The 23,560-nt window shown below is 41.9% G+C and overlaps 1 protein-coding gene across 1 annotated transcript in view; it reads right to left on the bottom strand.

The window, feature by feature from the left end:
• The window catches only part of grik4 (glutamate receptor, ionotropic, kainate 4), a 224,476-nt gene that overhangs the window by 88,344 nt on the left and 112,572 nt on the right, over positions 1-23,560 (bottom strand). The window contains exon 6 of the mRNA XM_064974177.1: positions 11,921-11,974. Within this exon, the coding sequence (XP_064830249.1) occupies positions 11,921-11,974 (54 nt within the window). The remainder of the gene's footprint in view (positions 1-11,920; positions 11,975-23,560) is intronic.

The following is a 23,560-nucleotide window of genomic DNA, read 5'->3' as shown; positions in this document are numbered from 1 at the left end:
TAAGCACCACCCTCTGCCGTGCCTTACGGTCAGTTGCCATACCAGGCGGTGATGCAACCAATATTGATGCTCTCGATGGTGTAGCTGTAGAACTTTTTGAGGATCTGGGGACCCATGCCACATTTTCAGTCATGGGTGAACAGGGAGTACAGGAGGGGACTAAGCATGCACCCCTAAGGGGCCCCAGTGTTGAGGATCAGCATGGCAGATATGCTGTTGCCTACCTTTACCACCTGGGTGCGTCCTGTCAGGAAGTCCAGGATCCAGTTGCAGAGGGAGGTGTTTAGTCCCAGGATCCTTAGCTTAGTGATGAGCTTTGTGGGCACTATGGTGTGGAACACTGAGCTGTAGTCAATGAACAACATTCTCACATAGGTGTTCCTGTACAACAGAAAGCGCACTGCATGGGAAGAAAAACAAGTGGCTTCAACCACTTAAAACGGCAAACGTTGCTGGTGATCGAAGCTACTGGAGGAAGTTGATGGTAATCAGATCTGGATCTTGAGGATGCTGATGGTAATGACGATGGTCCCTCATGGAACATCCTCCAGGTTTCTGGATGAGAAGAATGTCTGATGAGCAAAACGGGAAAGAGAAATCCATCCTATGCCTAATCAATCCAAAGACACCACTGGAGCGCAATACCAAGGGCTCCAGTGCCTCCTGATATTGTATCATATCTTTAAATTGGCATATTAATTTTCCCAATGATACAATATCAATTAATTATATCCTTTTGTACGGTGGAAGAAGACGGTAATGCCTTCTCATCCCAGGCAGCTCTGTCTGTGTGCAATAATGAAATCCAATTCTAGTGGCATAGTGATTACACTAATAGCTGGAATGTTCACGCAAGTGTTTTGGGCAATAAGTCATTTCATGCTCATATCAATTGCCATGTAAATTCAGTCAGTGGCTCCAAAGCGTCCTGCTGCCTCTTAATTACAAAGACTGGGGAGTAAGGAGCGTCCCTACATATCAGCACAGCTCTCACACTCTCACAATCCTGGAATTTCATTTCCTCTGTCTTAGTCAACAGTAAAAATTGGTATCTATGGATCAGTCCCAAATGACACCCTATTCCCTTTGTGCCCCATGGTCAAACGATGTGTACGATTAAGGGAATAGGGTGCTATTTGGGATGTAAGCTATGAGAGTAATACAGTATCATATTCCTGTGGGTTCATAGGAGATGACGGCAATAATGCATGCAATGCTTCTATTACTGTACACCTCAGCGCAGCACAGTGGGAGTTGATGTATTACCTTTATTTGAAATGGTTTAATAGGGGCATACATCAAAAACAAGTAGACTTTTCTGCTGAGTGTTAATTATATAAATGACCGCTTTCGGATCCATTATTCAGAGAATTATGGCGGAGCCTGCAACAATAATAGCCAATTTGTAAGGTGGAAGAGACATGATCTCCTGAAAAATCTAGAAGTGGACAAGGCCGCAATCGCCATGAATTTTGCGGAGTACAGCATACAGTATGCTGAAAATATGAACTGCATTTTTTTTACACTATCTCCATCCTGTCTCCAATCCCGGTGGAACAAGGCAAAAAGAAACAGAAAACCAGAGCGAGAAATACTATAAAAAAGGAACTATTCCACTCCAATTACAAATTAATGCTGTTCTCTGTATGAAGAGCTCCGAGGTAAGGAATCCTAAACACAGAGACACTGAAATATGGATGACAAATCTTGTACTTTTGCGGCACTGGGTTCATGCCAAAGATTCCTTAAGGTCGTCTCATCTGGTGGCATGTGAGAGATGAGCCTCACAGCATGTGAGTTCGACTCAGACGAGACAAGACAGCGGGGATAATCTCACAGAGCCGATGGAAATGAGAGATGAGCTAAACACTCATTTTAGTGAGCCTGAGCGCTTGCTATCGATCTCTGGAGGCCAAGTGACTCCCCTGATACTCTGGACCGAGCCCTGCAGCACTTTGTCACCCACAGTATGGACAAGACAGGCTGATGAATACCGAGGAGAGGAGGTTATTTCACCCTGTCCAAGGAAATGGCTGCTGCTGATGATGCCAGGTATTCAACAGTTTCAGATGAAACTGATACGATACAACACAACTTTATTTGTCCATTGGAACAAACGGAAATTAGTCTTCTGCTCTCACCCCCCCCCTCAGACAACAAACACACACACTGTTTGATTTGAGATAGATCCAACATAGACCTCGACACACTGCCAGTACCTTTATCTCTATTGTCAGTTAAGATAATTATTTATCGACCAGATTGTTCACCTTGGCAGAGGCGAGTGATAATTACAATACAGTAACATGTCAAAATGAGAGCTCCATTATGCCAATTTATGTAAGCCAAGTAGCCATGGGGTTGGCGATGCAAGTGTAAACATCGCTAATGGTTCTGAAGTAAAAGCTGAAGGAGCGATAACACAAAAGCGAAGCTTTTTTAAGAGACCATTTAATGGAGAGACCCCATTTCAAAGGGTATGAAATGTGGGAAGGAGGGTCATGCCACAATGGCCCGCCTCTGATTTAGAGGGTTTTTGATTTACAAAGTAAAAGAACAGTAAGAAGTAAAAGCTTCCAGCTTTTCCACAGTTTTCAATACTAATTAACAAGCTCATTTGGATAAGTGAATACACACACACGCACACACTTTACCCACCCACGCACAGACACACACACCATTTGGATAAGAGAATGCACACTCTTGCAGGCACACGCACGGACGCGCACTCTCGGGGGACGGACTGGTGTCACACTTTTCCCCCATCCCTAGCAAACACAGCTGATTAAAACTAATTGCATTTTAAACTGAAGATTATGATTAGTTGATTATTGGAGTCAAATGGAGCAAAAGTGTGACACCAAACAGGCCCCCGAGGACTGGAGTTGCCCATCCCTGCTCTGGGGCATTTACAGGCATTATAGTGTATATGGAGAATTACGGTCATAAGAGAACATAACTGTATGTTAAGGGCATAAAGGAAATGCCTCTGACGGGGAGGAATGGGATGCTATAGCAGGCAATTCAATTGTCAACACTGAGCCATGAAGACATTCGCACAGGGAGAGAGAAAAAGAGCTGCAATGAGGGGTGGCACACAGTAATCAATAATCTTGCCGACTTCAGACATAAACCTAAAAGTTTAAGGGGAAGCAGTAAAGTTAGGTGCTAAATGGTTTGTCTCCATTTAAGAAATACATTTGTATCTCTGTCACATTGCCTCATAAATGCATTTTGCCCCCCGTCTGGATTTTATCTGCACTGACAACAATGCTGAGTAATCTTCCCCCTCGAGTACAAGGAAGCAATGCTTAAGTGAACACATCATGCCAGCATTAGCATATGACAAAATAATGACATACTTTAAATTCTGACGAGAGGCCCCTCTCTCTGTTGTCACCTTTCCATGTAGCCTTTTAACTTTTCTATTACTCAGTTGGCTGATTCTCAAACTCTGTGTCTAAACACAGAAATATGAACTTTACATAAGCTGTTTGTCAGGAATTAATTAAATCCCAAATAATTTTGGGTGTCACAGTGGAATGACTTTTAAAGCATTTTGAATGGCAAGGTTTGGGAGTCGCAAATGGCATGTAGTCATAGAGACAACAGAGACATGTGGTGTTGTGTTTTTTTTTGTTGTAATCCACCGTTCAGTCAAGCTGGTGCTAGAGAATTGCTCTAAGGGTGACATTTTCCCCCGTGCAAACACTGCTGTGAGCAAACACAGTAACATTCAAATAGACGGGAGGAGTAACATTTGAATATGCAGCGCAATGTATGTTGACCCGGTTTTATTAAATATTTTTATATCATGTCTGTCATATTGCAATGATCAGTGCTACTTCCTGTAACCGCTATGGACAGCATAGTTTTCAAAGACCAGCAAGCTGATACACATGTGAATTGTCTCTGTACACTGTATTTGTACTAACTATGCGAGTGTGTGAGTTAGAGGGGAAGATAAGGAGAGTGTTTGTGTGACAGAGAGAGAGAGAGAGAGAGAGAGAGAGAGAGAGAGAGAGAGAGAGAGAGAGAGAGAGAGAGAGAGATAAAAATACAAATTTCAACTGGACTATATTGGCATATTTCAACACAAACTTCAACCAATCATACTGCAGAGATGACACTGACTGTTCACAAAAATAATACAAATCAGGAAGCATGTCGAAGCCAAGTCCCAAGAAGGCACAGAAGAAACGCGGGGAAACTTTAATGCCAAACACATAATGGGGATTAACTATCAAAGGGGGGCTGAACTGGCCTCATTTTTCGGCTTGGTCATTAAGAAACGCAGCAGCCATGACTAAAGCCAAATGAGAGTTGTCTTGGGGGTGGGGGGGGGTCTCTCTTCTGTGCGTGTGTTCGCACGTGGCAAGCGTCTGTACATTCACTTTGCCAGAACAGTACACAGCTACAGTCACTCACCTTTATACTTGATACAGTCTAACCAGGTCTTGCCTTGAAGTTGCCTAGGCTAGCTAGCCAAAATCTTTTGCCAATTCGCTTCAGCCGGCTGGTGTGTGACTGTGGCAAAATTGTTTTGACATTGGATAGCCTATCTCTGGGGCAAGTTAGGGACCATCATTAAATTACACAATGTAAATGGGACTATATTTTAGTTGTCTCATTAAATTATTTTAATATTTGTAAATTCATTTCTACAATTTATAGTACATTGTGTAATTTACTGATGGTCCCTAACTAGCCCCATAGGAATATCGGATGTCAAACCAAATTGACCATGGGCATTACGATCAGTCGCATGCAGTTGTGCTTCAAATGTATGATTACTTGGTTGCTGCCAGCTGTGGGCATGTAGGCAGGATTAAAATAAACCCAACAAAAAGGTACCCTTCATTCTGTGACATACCATTTTTTCCAATCATCTTGCAAATCTCTGTTTTGGATGAGACTAACTTTATGACTAAAGTGATCCTATTTACACTTAGAATAAATAGAATAAATGTTTCTAACTCATACCTATTGCATATGGGCCCTTTTCAAGTTGCTCTTTAAAGGAAATCATCAGCAATGCTTCAGATGTTAAAACCAACCATTGCTCAGTGCACAAAGGTTCCCAGCAAGCCCCAAAAAACGCAGGTGTGTGTGTGACAGAGAGAGAGAGGTTTGTGTGCCTGCATGTGCACGTGTTGTGTCACGGCACTATGCCACTGGCTGTTATACAGTATATAGCCTTCTTCCCGGCAATGGTAGATAAGCAGGCGGCAAGGCCACCCTGCTATCCCTCTCCTCTGTGTGTTTGGGTGTGCATGTGTGCATACATGCATGCGTGTGTGTGACAGCGAGAGACACAGTCAGCTCTTCCTCAAGCATGGATGCATGAAAATAACAGCTTTGACAAGAGAGATCATGGGTGTGTGGAGAGGAAATAAAGCATGAAGAACAAAACAAACAGGAGGAAAATGGCCCCCGCTAGGCGACGGGCTTAATATATGATAACCAAGCCATGCGCGCTGAGGTTTCAAAGTGACGCGATCTTCTGCTCGCCTAACCTTCAAATGACATTAGGCCTCTTGCTGACGGAAGACGAGGTGCTGTGCATAACCTGACGTGATTTATTCCATCTTGACGAGTAGTTTGAATTGGAGGGCACAAGTCACTCTGATGCACACACTCATGCACACGGATATAGACCCACACACCAAAAGGGGGAGGGCAGGGAAGAGGGGAGGGTTTTCCAAGTGAATATGGACGATTCTCTCTACATATAGGTGAGGAAAGGTCTATCAGGTCTGCCATCGTATAGGCTATGAAGGGGAGGAGCGCTGCCCAAAATGCTGTGGCTCTCCTCCTGGACAGCCGCTCAAAGCCACTTACTTCAAAATCAAAAATGTATTTGAATAACTTTTCACTTTGAATGACAGTGCCGAGTTTACATTAAGGCTCAAACTGTTGTCGGCTGACGCTAAGTAGACAACACCACTGCAACGGCTCGTAAAACCGCACAGATAGGTGCTCATTAACGCAGCCTGTTTGCAACTCCTTTCTCCACTACCTTGCCAGACTAATTCCGACTGCATCATTAACTGAAGTGATTGTTTCTTGATTATTCATTACTTTCCGGACGGCGTGGCCCCTGTCCTTCGGAGGCAGGGAAGGTAAATGAATGTTGCGAGGGAACACATGGTCCGTCTCATAATAAGCTGGCTATCTGGGCTGATGTGTTAATGAAGGAATTCACAGTGAAAGAATTCATCGCTCTCCCCTGGGCGGCATACATCCAAGCGCATTACCCGTAATGATTTCTCATTGATGGTCATTCTCCCTCATCCATCTCCCTGGCCCCGGGGACAGTAATAACTCATCGACTGGCCTGTCTTTAAGTGACACACACACACTGAGTGTACAACACATTAGAAACACCAAGGAGGTACTATAAGAGAACGAGGGGGGATGGTAAAAGTGTGTGTGTGTGTGTTGTGTGTGTGTGTGTGTGTGTGTGTGTTCATGCGAGAATCATGTCTACTGGCTGAACGGATTCCACTGGATTAACCTTCTCCATGGCTCCTTTCCTATAACCTTCCCTAAGCCTCTCTCAATACGGGACCCCCATGGAGGAAAATGTGGAGAGCCAATGTAGAAAACTCAAGTTGATGTTATTTGAGTGGACATGAATCCCTCTCCCACAGTTTCAGCTGCCCTTTTTCATTTCCACAGTATTAGGTGCTACTCACAGCACTGCCACTCAATGATCCTCGGTTTCAATGACCCTGCCAAAGTCCACAAGTCACATATGTGCACACACACATACACACACACACACACACACACACACACACACACACACACACACACACACACACACACACACACACACACACACACACACACACACACACACACACACACACACACACACGTGCACACACGCTCACTCACGCTGACAGACGCGCACACACGAAAATAAGTCTGTTGAGTTAATTTGCAAAATGTTGGGGATTTGAGGCACTTAACTTGTACACAAACACCACCCACACACACCCAAAGATACAGGCAACTATGATGTTGGACAAGACGATGCTGCTCACTTGGGTTTCTATCAATGGGTTGTAAGTTCTGTTCCATTGTTCTCTGAGGAGCCCGTCTGTCTGTAATCCTCTAAAACAACATGGCCGTGGCAGACAGAGACAGTAAGAAGAATCGTAACGGCTGCTGCAATTTCCTCCCGGCGCACTCCTTAATCAATCAGCCAGCATCGCATCTATGAATGACTGCACTTAGGAAACATACAACCCTAGACCAACAAAGCAAAACAAACATCAGATAAATATTATGCCTTGACTTCCTGAAAAGCGACACCAGAATCCGGTTTTAGAAGTCATTTGCTGAGTGCCCCCCCTTTTTTATGAGCCATATCTTGAGATGATTTGAGGAAACAAATTAGGCACACAAATGGAGTGTCAGGTCATTTGTCACAGTGTGTGTCAAAGGGCTAGCGCTCCGGCTGGTGATGTCAGAGGAAGAGAGGGGCATGCTGGGTAAAGCAGGGGGAGATGTGATACCTGATGGGAATACACAGGCTCATGGGAGAGGGACTGATTTCAGTGTTACAAGCCTACTGTTGCATAGATAAATGTTCTGCATGATCCTTCTTAAGATTATGAATGAGCAGGTGGATGACAATGATCATTGGTTGAATGTGTTGGCTGTGTAACAAAGTGGATGGTTGATTTGTGTTCTGCATGGTTGCTCGTACTATTAAAACCGAGGTGAATGAAAATGACTTCTTAGAAGGAACATTCCTTATTATCTTTTGAAATGTGCAATATATTGGTTGTTGATTCCCTGCTACCTCACATTGGCATTTGGATTCATAATGTCAACAAAAACACATTCTAACTGACAAATAAATGGAATGTGACATGTCAGAATAATAGTAGAGAGAATTATTTATTTCAGATTTGATTAATTTCATCACATTCCCAGTGGGTCAGTGGTTTACACTCAATTAGTACTTGATAGCATTGCCTTTAAACTGTTTAACTTGGGTCAAACGTTTTGGATAGCCTTCCACAAGCTTCCCACAATAAGTTGGGTGAATTTTGGCCCATTCCTCCTGACAGAGCTGGTGTAACTGAGTCTGGTTAGTAGGCCTCCTTGCTCACACACGTTTTTTCAGTTCTGCCCACAAATGATCTAAAGGATGGGGTCAGGGCTTTGTGATGGCCACTCCAATACCTTGACTTTGTTGTCCTTAAGCCATTTTTGCCACAACTTTGGAAGTATGCTTGGGTTCATTGTCCATTTAGAAGACCCATTTGCAACCAAGCTTTAACTTCCTGACTGACGTCTTGAGATGTTGCTTCAATATATCCACATCATTTTCCATCCTCATGATTTCATCTATATTGTGAAGTGCAGCAGTCCCTCTTGCAGCAAAGCACCCCCACAACATGATGTTGCCACCCCTGTGCTTCAGGGTTGGGATGGTATTCTTCGGCTTGCAAGCCTCCCCTTTTTCCTCCAAACATAACTGATCATTAAAACAGATCTAACAGATCTATTTTTGTTTCATCAGATCAGAGGACATTTCTCCAAAAAGTATGATCTTTGTCCACATGTGCAGTTGCAAACCGTATTCTGGCTTTTTTATGGCGGTTTGGAGCAGTGGCTTCTTTCTTGCTGAGCGTCCTTTCAAGTTATGTCGATATAGGACTCGTTTTGCTGTGGATATAGATACTTTTGTACCTGTTTCCTCCAGCATCTTCACAAGGTCCTTTGCTGTTGTTCTGGGATTGATTTGCACTTTTCGCACCAGAGTAAGTTCATCTCTAGGATACAGAACGTGTCTCCTTCCTGAGCAGTCTGATGGCTGCATGGTCCCATGGTGTACAGAGGAATTTTGTACCTTCAAGCGTTTGTAAATTGCTCCCAAGGATAAACCAGACTTGTGGAGGTTTACAATTTTTCTTTAGTTTCTTTTGAGTTTCCCATGATGTCAAGCAAAGAGGCACTGAGTTTGAAGGTAGGCCTTGAAATACATCCACAGGTACACCTCCAATTGACTCAAACGATGTCAATTCGCCTATCAGAAGCTTCCAAAGCACAGTCAACTTAGTGTATGTGTCACGTTCTGACCTTTATTTCCTTTGTTTTGTATTTATTTAGTATGGTCAGGGTGTGAGTTGGGGTGGGCAGTCTATGTTTGTTTTTCTATTATTTGGGGATTTGTACGTTTCGGCCTAGTATGATTCTCAATCAGAGGCAGGTGTCATTAGTTATCTCTGAGAATCATACTTAGGTAGCCTGGGTTACACTGTTTGTTTGTGGGTGATTGTCTATGTTGATTACTTGTGTCAGCACAGTGCTCATTAGCTTCACGGTCATTATTTCGTTTATTGTTTTTGTATAGTGTGTTTCAGTGTTCAGTGTTTTCTTTATTAAAATTCAAGATGAACACATACCATGCCGTATTTTGGTCCTCCGATCCTTCAAGCATCTCCTCTTCAGATGAAGAGGAGGACGTCCATGACAGTATGTAAACTTCTGACCCACTGGAATTGTGATACAGTGAAATAATCTGTCTGTAAACAATTGTTGGAAAAATTACTTGTGTCATGCACAAAGTAGATGTCCTAACCGACGTGCCAAAACTATAGTTTGTTAACAAGAAATTTGTGGAGTGGTTGAAACACTTCAGTTGGAGTCGTTAAAACTCGTTTATGTAAACTTCCGACTTCAACTGTATATACAGTACCAGTAAAAGTTTGGACACACCTACTCATTCCACGGTTTTTCTTTATTTTTACTATTTTCTACATTGTAGAATAATAGTGAAGACATCAAAACTATGAAAAGCAGCCAACAAGTGCTCAGCATAGGTGGGAACTCCTTCAAGACAGTTGGGAAAGCATTACAGGTGAAGCTGGTTGAGAGAATGCCAAGAGTGTGCAAAACTCACCAAGGCAAAGGGTGGCTGCTTTGAAGAATCTCAAACATCAAATATATTTAGATTTGTTTAACACTTTTATGGTTACTATATGATTCCATATGTGTTATTTCATAGTTCTGATGTCTTCACTACTATTCTACATTGTAGTAAATTGTCAAAATTAAGAAAAACCCATGAATGAGTAGGTGTGTCCAAACTTTGGACTGGTACTGTATATCAGATTGCTCAGACACACATTGCTCATTGTGCTATTTTCAGTACAATATTACTTTTTAATTAGGAGTAAATGTTAACTATGTTTCAAAGCATTATGACAATTGTAGTCTGATTGTTACTGAGTCAAAAAAACATCTGAAGTGTGGATTATGGTTCAAGTTCAAATTTGAATGACTGCATTCCAGGATGGTACTTTTTGAATACCTTGGTTAATCTTAATGAATTCAAAACAATTCACATCCAAATGAGACCCACTGTATCTGTCAAGATCTCTGGATTAGCTACCACACATATCAATTTGAATACGTTCCAACTTCCCAGACAGCTCATTGCAGGTGGAAGTGACAGTCAGGGATGTGATGGTGAGAGAGACAGACAGAGCTAGAGAGAGATGATATATAGAAAGATATAAAACAGAGGATGTGAGGAGTGACTATCTCTCATCCTCTGGAGCGGCTGATCACAAAATTGTCCTATCACCACATCTAAGCTAGTGACAAATGACAAATGTCTACTCCCCCAGCCGACGCACAAATTGGGCTGCTGCACTATCTGGGACATGGGATTTAATTTCTTACAGTGCCCCACAGCCATTCTGCCTGCCATCACGGGCACCAGCACTGACACCTATGTTACACATTAGGGTTGTGTTCATTAGGAACCAACTGGAAGAAAACGGACTGAAATAGGGAAGGACTAACCTGGAAGTGTTCAATTAAATTTACATGTAACCTTTATTTAACTAGGCAAGTCAGTTAAGAACAAGTTCTTATTTACAAGGACAGCCTACACCAACCAAACCCAAACGATGCTGGGCCAATTGTGCGCCGCCCTGTGGGACCCCCAATCACGGCCGGTTGTGATACACTACAGAACCAGGGTGTCTGTAGTGACGCCTCTATCATTGAGATGCAGTGCCTTAGACCGCAGTGCCACTCGGGAGCACCATTTTCCAATAAGACATGCTCATTTTAATTTTCCGTTGCAAAATGTTTGAACATTTTCTGTTTTGGGCCAGCCACCATATATTTTAAAAGCACATTTAAAAAAAAGGTTCTTAAGCACTGTGGTAATGTCAAAACATAGTGCTCAAGAGAGTGGGGAATGCTTTTTCATGCAGCATGGTAGGCATTGCTAAGGGGGGCATCTCCCCCTCACCCATTCACCCCACCGCCAACATGAAAGGAATGGGTAATTACTCACGCTACCTGTCAAAGATAGACCCTCCAATACACTCCTCTATGTGGGAGCAGAATAAAGTGATCTGACTCCCTTCACTGATCACTTGGAAGTATAGCGAACAGTATTATTTCCATGTTGAAAATAGGCATAATCAAAAGCTGCCATTTGTTGAGAAGGATCAGCCGAGCAGTGCTTGTGTGTGTAATTTCGAGGGAATATTGCTACGTTGGGGATGATGCGTGGACAGGTGATGATTAACTGAATGTTGAAAGAGCATTACATAAATAACGAGTGGTCTCTTCTTCCTGTGGGGATGGTGCTGTATGATGCTTTGTTGAGTGATCGCTTTCTCTCTTGAGGGTGTGGATCATCATTCTCCACAATTATATCCCCCCTTTCTTGCCCCCCAGCACCCAGTGGCACACATTATACATGGGGATCCGAGCAACTGGGTGAGAGGAAGAGGAAAACATGGGCTCCAGGATCCCATTAATGAGTCATCAATCAAGCCGATATGAATCATCTCTACAGGACCATTAGTGCAAAGTGTTACCAACATCATCAATTTCCATTAGCGAGTAGCAGCGGCAGGCCCCATCTCCTTACCAGCGAGGTGAAGATGTAGGTGTAGTAGACGGACAGCATGCCCAGCTCCGATGCCTGGAAGAAAGACAGAGAGAGAGACGGGGGGGGAGAGAGAGAGAAAGGGATAAAGAGAAAAATATATATATATTGAGAAGCTGATATACACCTAGTGTACAAAACATAAGGAACAGAGGAACTCTGGAGAGAGCGACCATTGCCCTTCTCTCCCGATTGCTCAGTTTGGCTGGGCGGCCAGCTCTAGGAAGAGACTAGGTGGTTCCAAACGTTTTCCATTTAAGAATAATGGAGGCAACTGTGTTCCTGGGGACCTTCAATGCTACAGATATTTTTTGATACCCTCCCCCAGATCTGTGCCTCGACACAATCCTGTCTCGGAGCTCTATGGACAATTCCTTTGACCTCATGGCTTGGTTTTTGCTCTGACATGCACTGGGAAAGACTAACGGAGCAAAGTACAGAGAGATCGTTGATGAAAACCTACTCCAGAGCGCTCAGGACCTCAGACTGGGGTGAAGGTTCACCTTCCAACAGGAAAACAACCCTAAGCACACAGCCAAGACAACAAAAGAGTGGCTTCAGGGCAAGTCTCTGAATGTCCTTGAGACTCGAGGTCATAATCGCTGCCAATGGAGCGTCAAAAAAGTACTGAGTAAAGGGTCTGAATACTGAATAATGTAAATGTGATGTTTCAGTTTTTTATATTTAATAAATGTGCAAACTTGTATAATAACCTGTTTTGCTTTTTCAATATCGGGTATTGTATGTAGATTGATAAGTGGAAAAACGATTGAATCCATTTTAGAATAAGGCTGTAACATAACAAAATGTGGGAAAGCCAAGGGGTCTGAATACTTTCTGAATGCACTGTATCATGTCCAATCAATTTAATCAAGGTGTAGAAACATCTCAAGGATGATCAATGGAAACAGGATGCACATGAGCTCAATTTCGAGTCTCATAGCAAAAGATCTGAATTCTTATGTAAATAAGGTAATTTCTGTTTTTTTATTTTAAATTAATTTGCAAAAATGACTAAAAGCCTGTTTTCACTTTGTCCTTATGGGGTATTGTGTGTAGATTGATAAGGGAAAAAAATATTTAATCCATTTTAGAATAAGGCTGTAACGTAACAAAATGTGGAAAATGGGAAGGGGTCTGAATACTATCCGGAAACATTGTATGGAGAGAGAAAGAAGGGGTTGGGGAGAGAGAGAAAAGTGAGAAAGGTCAGACATTCTCTGCAGTCTCCTGCTCGATTACACAGCGGAAGATCAAATCCACCCACATCTTGATAAGACATGACATATTCTTATCTAATGACGGGCTCTCTTCGGAGCAATTAGTAATACGATATTTTAGTATGCTGCTCAATACTTTAGGATTTGATTTAATCAAGCCTCAGCAGCAAGCACTGGTTGTGAAGGTGAACTTTCTATAGTTTCTTTTAGCATGTTTCTTTTGGTATAATGTTCCACCCTATTTGTTTAAAGTTTCAACCAATGTGAACTGTGGAATAAAGGTCCAACACAAAGCTTTAAAAACATTATTTTTTTTACAATCAGCCTATTCTGACTTACATCTGAGATGTCCAGTACCAGTCAAAAGTTTGGACACACCTACACATTCAAGGGTTTTTCTTTATTTTCACTATTTTCTACATTGTAGAATAACAGTGAAGACATCCAAACTGAAATAACACATATGGAATAATGTAGCAACAAAAACAGTGTTAAACAAATCTAAATATATTTTAGATTGTAGATTCCTCAAAGTAGCCACCTTGATGACAGCTTTGCACACTCTTGTCATTCTCTCAACCAGCTTCACCTGGAATTTCCAACCATCTTGGAGGAGTTTCCACATATGCTGAGCACTTGTTGGCTGCTTTTCTTTCACTCTGCGGTCCAACTCATCCCAAACCATCTCAATTGGGTCAAGGTCGGGTGATTGTGGAGGCCAGGTCATCTGATGCAGCACTCCGTCTCTCTCCTCCTTGGTCAAATAGCCCTGACACAGCCTGGAGGTGTGTTGGGTCATTGTCCTGTTGAAAAACAATCTTCAAAAATCTTAAATTTGGACTCATCAGACCAAAGGACAGATTTCCACCGGTCTAATGTCCATTGCTCGTGTTTCTTGGCCCAAGGAAGTCTCTTCTTCTTATTGGTGTCCTTTAGTAGTGGTATCTTGCAGCAATTCAACCATGAAGGCCCGATTCACGTCTCCTCTGAACAGTTGATGTTGAGATGTGTCTGTTACTGTGTGAAGCATTTATTTGGGATGCAATCTGAGGTGCAGTTAACTCTAATGAACTTATCCTCTGCAGCAGAGGTAACTCTGGGTCTTCCTTTCTGTGGCGGTCCTCATGAGAGCCAGTTTCATTATAGCGCTGGATGGTTTTTGCATCTGCACTTGAAGAAACTTTCAAAATTCTTGACATTTTCCGCACTGTCCATGTCTTAAAGTAATGATTGACTGTCATTTTTCTTTGCTTATTTGAGCTGTTCTTGCCATAATATGGACTTAGTCTTTTAACAAATAGGGCTATCTTCTGTATACCACCGCTACCTTCGCTACCTTGTCACAACACAGCTGATTGAAAGAAGTGCCACAAATTAACTTTTGACAAGGCACACATGTTAATTGAAATGTATTCCAGGTGTCTTCCTTATGAAGCTAGTTGAGAGAATGCCAAGAGTGTGCAAAGCTGTCATCAAGGCTAGAGTGTCTACTTTGAAGAATCTCAAATATAAAATATATTTTGATTAGTGTAACACTTACTACATGATTCCATATGTGTTATTTCATAGTTTTGATGTCTTCACTATTATTTTAAAATGTGGAAAATAGTAAAAATAGTAAAAATAAACACCCTTGAATGAGTAGGTGTGTCCAAACTTTTGACTGGTACTGTATTTCATAGATTACAGTGTATCAATGGAAAACTGTTCAACGAGGCTTGTTGACTCCTGGATCTTATTCAATGGAAGTTACAGTAGGTCTTTGCTCAACCATCCACACACATTTCCCCTGAGAGATTCTCAGCCAGTTCACCCGTGATACAAGTCAGTATTCGACATCCATCCATGTCTGAGAATGGTGGATGGGCGTCTTGCATCACTTATTGCAAAGTTTGTATGTTCGAATCCAGCAATAGAAAGTTGTTTTTGATATTTTCTGTTTTAAGCCTATCCCAAACCTTAACCCTTACCTTAGTCATTCAGAGTTAATGCCTAACCTTAAGACTTTTGGAGTTAATTCCTAAACTTAACCCGAACACATTGAAAATTGACGTTTGGAACAACTTCAAAATTGTATGTTTGAGTAACATGGAAGAACACGTAATTCTGATGTGAGACCAGGCAAGCTTGTTGGATTCTCAGGGGTACAAATAGCCGCAGGCTCCAGTTCCCAAGAGCTGCAGGTTCTTCTGGCATGAAAATGTATTTATCCAAAGAGGCCTTACAGCAAAAACTAATATGATTCAAAGAGGTAGATTCCCCGAATTGGGGAAAGCCACGCATATACAAATAAATTATATGCTTAGTCATTCCTTGCCCACTTTAATAAAGCCAGCAGTTCTACAAACAAGGTCTGTTTATAATCAGTTAATCAGGAAAGATAATGCGCAAAGACCAGCTTGTGAAGATAGCAAGAACAAGGTGAGAGGGGCATAATTTTCCCAGAATGAGATAAAGCCTTGGTCTCTAAGGAAACAGAGGCTAGATAGAGATGTTTTCAATAACAGTGACAGTCACAGCATTGTAAAATAATGATCTCCGAATAGTATGGTCTGTTCTCTGATAAAAAAAACATCCTTCTTTCTTACAAGAAAACAATGATATTCTATCTACAGGTCATGGGGTTATTATAGGTCAAGTAGTCAAGCAACTGGATTACGTTTTTTTGTGTCTTGATGTGTGATAAGATACAGTGCCCTGAAAAAGTATTTGCATCTGAAGGTGGCACAACCAGTTATTGAGTGTAAGGGGGCATTGAATAACTTTGTTAATTAAATAAATGAAATAAGTATGTAGTTGTTGTGTTATTTGTTATTTCGTGTTCCCTTTATGGAATATCAGGTTTTGGCTGAAGAGCTGATAACATTTAGTATCAACAATATGCAAAAGTCGAGAAAATTAGAAAGGGGCAAATTATTTTTCACGGCACTGTGATCACTTCCATGACACTGAGTCATTACCTTTTGATTCTATGGTTATTACTATTTCAATAGCTGCTAATAAGAGGAAAGCGATCGCATGATACGTTACGTGCTAGTTTGTTAACATTTTTATAGTATCAGATTGTCAGGTCTGTCAAGTGGAGAATCCAACAAGCTTGCACGTTCTCACAGGAGAATTAGGTGTTCTTCCATGTTACTCAATGTAAGTCAAATTAAATAATTTAGTGGAGAAAGACAGGTGGACACTGCACTGTAAAATACACTTTGTTCCTCATCTTGAAGTGTTGAGAATGAAGATAGCCAATAGGAAAACAGATGGCAGGGATTACCAGCTTTTTAATCACAGTTAAAATGTCTTTAAACTTGTAGTACAGGTCAGTGACTTCACCAAGTTTACAAATATAAATGAATGAAAATAATGTGTGTTTCCTTTGGCTGGCACAGAGCCAAACTTCAACAGCTTTCTGTTGTCTTTATAGCCCCTTTAACTGTTTCTCGGGATTTAAAAAAAAAGTTGCACACCCATGCCGAGCACAATATCTGAGCAAATCTGACCGCAGCTTTGTATAGTAGGACAACATGGGGGGCTGACATATCGAGATTACACTCAGTGATGCTGATGCCTCATCTCAAGATTACGTTTGGTGATGCTGAAGCTGAAAACTCCCTGCTGCAGAACACACAGCAAATAAACAGGTGTATTTAAGGATTGGAGTGTTAAATGTAACACTTTCACAGAGCATATATAGTGGGGCAAAAAAGTATTTAGTCAGCCACCAATTGTGCAAGTTCTCCCACTTAAAAAGATGAGAGGCCTGTAAATTTTCATCATAGGTACACTTCAACTACGACAGACAAAATTATTTAAAAAATCCAGAAAGTCACATTGTAGGATTTTTAATGAATTTATTTGCAAATTATGGTGGAAAATAAATATTTGGTCAATAACAAAAGTTTATCTCAATACTTTGTTATATACCCTTTGTTGGCAATGACAGAGGTCAAACATTTTCTGTAAGTCTTCACAAGGTTTTCACACACTGTTGCTGGTATTTTGGCCCATTCCTCCATGCAGATCTCCTCTAGAGCAGTGATGTTTTGGGGCTGTTGCTGGACAACACGGACTTTCAACTCCCTCCAAAGATTTTCTATGGGGCTGAGATCTGGAGACTCGCTAGGCCACTCCAGGACCTTGAAATGCTTCTTACGAAGCCACTCCTTCATTGCCCGGGCGGTGTGTGTTTGGGATCATTGTCACGCTGAAAGACCCAGCCACTTTTCATATTCAATGCCCTTGCTGATGGAAGGAGGTTTTCACTCAAAATCTCACGATACATGGCCCCATTCATTCTTTCCGTTACACGGATCAGTCATCCTGGTCCCTTTGCAGAAAACAGCCCCAAAGCATGATGTTTCCACCCCCATGCTTCACAGTAGGTAAGGTGTTCTTTGGATGCAACTCAGCATTCTTTGTCCTCCAAACACGACGAGTTGAGTTTTTACCAAAAAGTTATATTTTGGTTTCATCTGACCATATGACATTCTCCCAATCTTCTTCTGGATCATCCAAATGCTCTCTAGCAAACTTCAGATGGGCCTGGACATGTACTGGCTTAAGCAGGGGGACACGTCTGGCACTGCAGGATTTGAGTCCCTGGCGGAGTAGTATGTTACTGATGGTAGGCTTTGTTACTTTGGTCCCAGCTCTCTGCAGGTCATTCACTAGGTCCCCCCGTGTGGTTGTGAGATTTTTGCTCACTGTTCTTGTGATCATTTTGACCCCACGGGGTGAGATCTTGCGTGGAGCCCCAGATCGAGGGAGATTATCAGTGGTCTTGTATGTCTTCCATTTCCTAATAATTGCTCCCACAGTTGATTTCTTCAAACCAAGCTGCTTACCTATTGCAGATTCAGTCTTCCCAGCCTGGTGCAGGTCTACAATTTTGTTCCTGGTGTCCTTTGACAGCTCTTTGGTCTTGGCATTAGTGGAGTTTGGAGTGTGACTTTTTGAGGTTGTGGACAGGTGTCTTTTATACTGATAACAAGTTCAAACAGGTGCCATTAATAAAGGTAATGAGTGGAGGACAGAGGAGCCTCTTAAAGAAGAAGTTACAGGTCTGTGAGAGCCAGAAATCTTGCTTGTTCGTAGGTGACCAAATACTTATTTTCCACCATAATTTGCAACTAAATTCTGGATTTTTTTTTCTCATTTTGTCAGTCATAGTTGAAGTGTATCTATGATGAAAATTACAGGCCTCTCTCATCTTTTTAAGTGGGAGAACTTGCACAATTGGTGGCTGACTTAATACTTTTTTTGACCCACTGTATGAGTCCCAATGATCCAGTGTTAAATTAACACTTTTGAGGGTATTGAAAGAAATCCCACTGTCTTCAGTGTAAGGAGTAGACCTCTGGCTGACCAGCATCCTAACAAAAGATGTAAACATCTATATACAAAGAGGATAGAATGTCCTGCGTGAAGAGAGGGTAATTTGGGTCCCATCATTAGCACAGACTCTTTTATACAAAGTCCTTACAGTTTACCATGTAATTAAATCTTCAGTGTAGCATAAAATGTTGGCAAACATAATTAATTTTCTCAGCCAACATCCTCTCCTCATGAGCGGGCTGCGTGCCATAAACCACAGAAAAGGAGGAGTAGAAGACAGAGGAATGATAATAGCGGTATGGAGCGACCGTAGGACAGAGGCGTAGATATAGAAAGAAATCCCAGCTCCTGTGTGTTGTTACTCTCTGCCCCTGAGTTGCCGTGGCGACAGGATGCCTGGCAACGGCCATCAGTATCTCTGATTGAGGGAAAGATTAAGACTGAAGAGGAAAAGGGCAAAGAAATAAAACAGTAAGAACTGACTGGATGAATACAGAAATGTGAAAAATAAAAACGAATCAGGGAGGGAGGGAGTGTGTGAGGGAGAGAGTAATACTTGAGAGGGATAGGCATTTTCTGGGAGGAAAAAAAATGCAGAGAAATATTCATTGGGGCACGGATGTTGGCTATGCCTGATGACTCATCCTGAATTAATTTAGCTGCTCTATCGATCACGCCATACATCAGTCTGAACCTGTTGTCCTAGAAGTCGATTGAGTTGATATCAAAACGACGTGATTCGTGTAGGTCGGTCTGGCCCAACCCATCGGTTTCTGGGACTAATCAAAATGGTTTAAATGTGTTTGCATTTGAGAAGTAGCTTGGGATGGAGCAAATCCAGACTTATCATGGTGAAAAAATGTTAGTGGGCGTGGCATTTGTCCAGAGTGATGCGGATGGGAAGACAGGCACATTTTTGCTTGTCTTCATAGAGGATATTGTGAGGGATTGGCTTTCCCAGTGCCAGTCCTGCTATGGCACTGGCATGCACTAGGGTTGAATGGCAGAAATCTGGTTACAGAGATTTACCACCCAAAACCACTCCCTTTTCCCGGGATAAATAACAGCAAGAAACCGGTAAATTATAAGACACATTTCAGTTGAATGTATTCAGTTGTACAACTGACTGGGTATCCCTATTTCCCTTTATAATAAATGATTTATATCAACAGCATGACGTGAAATGGAACTGTTAAATTATATGTGAAACATCTAGGAGCTACAACGGCTCAGCCGCGAAGTAGGAGGACACAAGCTCACAGAACGGGACCGACGAGTGATGAAGCTCGTTAAAATTGTCTGTCCTCGGCCGCAGCACTCACAACTGAGTTGCAAACTGCCTCTGGAAGCAACGTCAGCCCAAGAACTGTTCGTTGGGAGCTTCATGAAATGGGTTTCCTTGGCCGAGCAGCCGCACAAAGCCTAAACTTGTGCAAAACTCGCCTCCATTGGACTCTCTGGAGTGATGAATCACACTTCACCATCTGGCAGTCCGACGGACTAATCTGGGTTTGGTGGATGGCAGGAGAATACTACCTGACCCAATGCATAGTTCAAACTGTAAAGTTTGGTGGAGGAGGAATAATGGTCTGGGACTGTTTTTTCATTGCTTCGGGCTAGGCCCCTTAGTTCCAGTGAAGAGAAATTGTAACGACACAGCATACATTACATTCTTCACAATTCTGTGCTTCCAACTTTGTGGCAACAGTTTGGGGAAGGCCCATTCCTGTTTCAGCATGATAATGCCACCACAAAGCGAGGTCCACACAGAAATGATTTGTCGAGATTGGTGTGGAGGATCTTGATTTGCCTGCACAGAGCCCTGACCTCAACCCCATCGAACGTCTGGAACACCGACTGCAAGCCAGTCCTAATCGCCCAACATCAGTGCCCGACCTCACTAAGGCTCTTGTAGCTGAATGGAAGCAAGTCCCCGCAGCAATGTTCCAACATCTAGTGGAAAGCCTTCCCAGAAGAGTGGAGGCTGTTATAGCCGTAAAGGAGGGACCAACTCCATATTAATGCCCATGATTTTGGAATGAGATGTTCGACAAGCAGGTGTCCACATACTTTTGGTCCTGTAGTGTTTTTATTTTATTGATTTATTTTATTTTTATTTCATCTTTACTTAACCAGGTAGGCCAGTTGAGAACAAGTTGTCACTTACAACTGCGACCTGGCCAAGATAAAGCAAAGCAGTGCGACATAAATAACAATACAGAGTTACACATGGAATAAACAAACGTACAGTCAAGTCAATAACATAATAGAAAAAGAAATCTATATACAGTGTGTACAAATGGCGTACGGAGGTAAGGCAATAAATAGGCCATAGTGGCGAAGTAATTACAATTTGGCAAACAAACACTGGAGTGATAGATGTGCAGATGATGATGTGCAAGTAGAAATGTGTTGGAGGCTATTTTGTAAATTACATCGCCAAAGTCGAGGATCGGTAGAATAGTCAGTTTTACGCGGGTATGTTTGGCGGCGTGAGTGAAGGAGGCTTTGTTGCGAAATAGGAAGCCGATGTGTATACAGATGTGTACATTGTATACAGATGTCCTAGCCTACCTCTTTTGGGAAATACATTCAATGCAGTATTAGCCATATATTTAGTTAATTAATGATGGGTTATGAATAATAAGCTTCTAACTAGCCTCTGTATCTTGTGCAATTTGCACGCACCTGTGCTCCGCTGGCCTCTCTAGACTAGAATAGCTTTCTGGCATTTTTGGCATTTCTTATACCAGTAGACAATTTGAAGAGGTATGCAAGCTCTTGTTTTCTGAGTGCAGCCAATAGAACTAACGGGTCGTTTGATAGAAGAGCGAACGCACAATGGTGGTGGTCTATAGCAGTTATTTATTCAGACCCATGACCATTCAATCGTTGTGAAGAGAAGTGAAAGCCGTCTGCATCTAGTCCTATATTATTCAAGCATGTGATTAGAATGATGAAGATGGGCCTCCCCACTAGAAATCCTGGTTTGAGTCCAGGCTCTGTCGCAGCCATCCATGACCAGGAGACCCATGGGGCAGCACACAATTGGCCCAGCGTCATCCGGGTTAGAGGAGGGTTTGGCAGGGATGTCCTTGTCCCATCGCACTCTCATGACTCCTGTGGTGGGCCGGGCTCATGCACGCTGACACAGTCATCAGGTGTACTGTGTTTCCTCCGACACATTGATGTGGCTGGCTTCCGGGTTAAGCGTGCATTGTGTCAAGAAGCAGTGCGGCTTGGATGGGTTATGTTTCGGAGGACGCATGGCTCTCAACCTTCGCCTCTCCCGAGTTTATACAGGAGTTGCAGCGATGAGACAAGACTAACTACCATAAAAAGGGATGATTTTTTTTTTAAGAATGAGAAAGATAAGGACAACGGAACTTATTTAATTTAACTGTTGAGGAATGAAAGAGGCAACAATAGAGAAAGAAAGAGGAGGTAGGCTAATAACATTAGGCAAAATATTATGTAAGGCATACAATGCATTTGGAAAGTATTCAGACCCCTTGACTTTTTCCACATTTTGTTTTTCTCATCAATCTACACACAATTCCCCATAATGACAAATCAAAAACAGGGTTGTGTATTAAAAAAAAAACTGAAATATCAAATGTATAAGTAGACCCTTTAGTCAGTACTTTGTTGAAGCACCTGTGGCAGCAATTACCGCATTGAGGGTTCTTGGGTATGACGCTACAAGCTTGGCACACTTGTATTTGGGGAGTTTCTCCCATTCTTCTCCACAGATCTTCTCAAGCGCTGTCAGGTTGGATGGGGAGTGTCGCTGCGCAGCTATTTTCAAGTCTTTTCTCAGATGTTCAATCAGGTTTAAGTCCGAGGACTGGCTGGGCCAATCAAGGAAATTCAGAGACTTGTCCCAAAGCCAATACCTGCGTTGTCTTGGCTGTGTGCTTCCTGTCTGAGGTCCTGAGCGCTCTGGAGCAGGTTTTAATCAAGCATCTCTCTCCAGTTTTTGCTTTGTTATTATGGGGTATTGTGTGTAGATTGATGAGGGGAAAAAATAATTTAATCCATTTTAGAATAAGGCTGTAATGTAACAAAATGTGGAAAAAGTCAAGGGGTCTGAAATCTTTCCATATATAGACAGTTGTGTGCCTTTCCAAATCATGTCCAATCAATTGAAATCACCACAGGTGTATTCCAATGAAGTTGTAGAAAGATCTCAAGGATGATCAATGGAAACAGGATGTACCTGAACTCAAGTTCGAGTCTCATAGCAAAGGGTCTGAAGACTTATGTAAATAAGGTATTTCTGTTTTTTATTTGTAATAAATTAGCAATATTTTCTAAAAGCCTGTATTTGCAATGTCATTATGGGGTATTGTGTTTAGATTGGGACAAAAAATATTTAATCCATTGTAGAATAAGGCTGTAACGTAACAATATAATATAATAGGCCCTATTGTTTTTGAAAATTAAAATCGAATTTGCCAGCCTATGCTTGTAGATGTAGGCTGGCATATGCTGCACCAACATATCCTGCACCAGAATTGCATGTTCCCTCAGCTTTGTCATGTTTTGAACGAGGTGCGTAATACCAGTTCATATAATAAAGTATAATACAATACGGTACAGTAATACAGTTCACACTCAAAATGATTAGCCTACTGGAGATTGTGTCATTTATTTACTCAAGACAGCATATACAGTTGAAGTTGGAAGTTTACATACACCTTAGCCAAATACATTGAAACTCAATTTTTCACAATTCCTGACAAGAAATCCTAGTAAAAATTCCCTGTCTTAGGTCAGTTAGGATCACCACTTTATTTTAAGAATATGAAATGTCAGAATAATAGTAGGGAGAATTATTTATTTATTTTATCACATTCCCAGTTGGTCAGAAGTTTACATACACTCAATTAGAATTAGGTAGCATTGCCTTTAAATTGTTTAACTTGGGTCAAATGTTTCGGGTAGCCTTCCACAAACTTCCCACAATAATTTGGGTGAATTTTGGCCCTTTACTCTTTACAGGGCTGGTGTAACTGAGTCAGGTTTGTAGGCCTCCTTGCTCACACACGCTTTTTCAGTTCTGCCCACA

The sequence above is a fragment of the Oncorhynchus masou genome, chromosome 9 (assembly GCF_036934945.1).
Source record: "Oncorhynchus masou masou isolate Uvic2021 chromosome 9, UVic_Omas_1.1, whole genome shotgun sequence".
Taxonomy (NCBI): Eukaryota; Metazoa; Chordata; class Actinopteri; order Salmoniformes; family Salmonidae; genus Oncorhynchus; species Oncorhynchus masou.
Note: the sequence above shows the minus strand (reverse complement) of the source record. Positions and strands in the feature narration are given on the sequence as shown.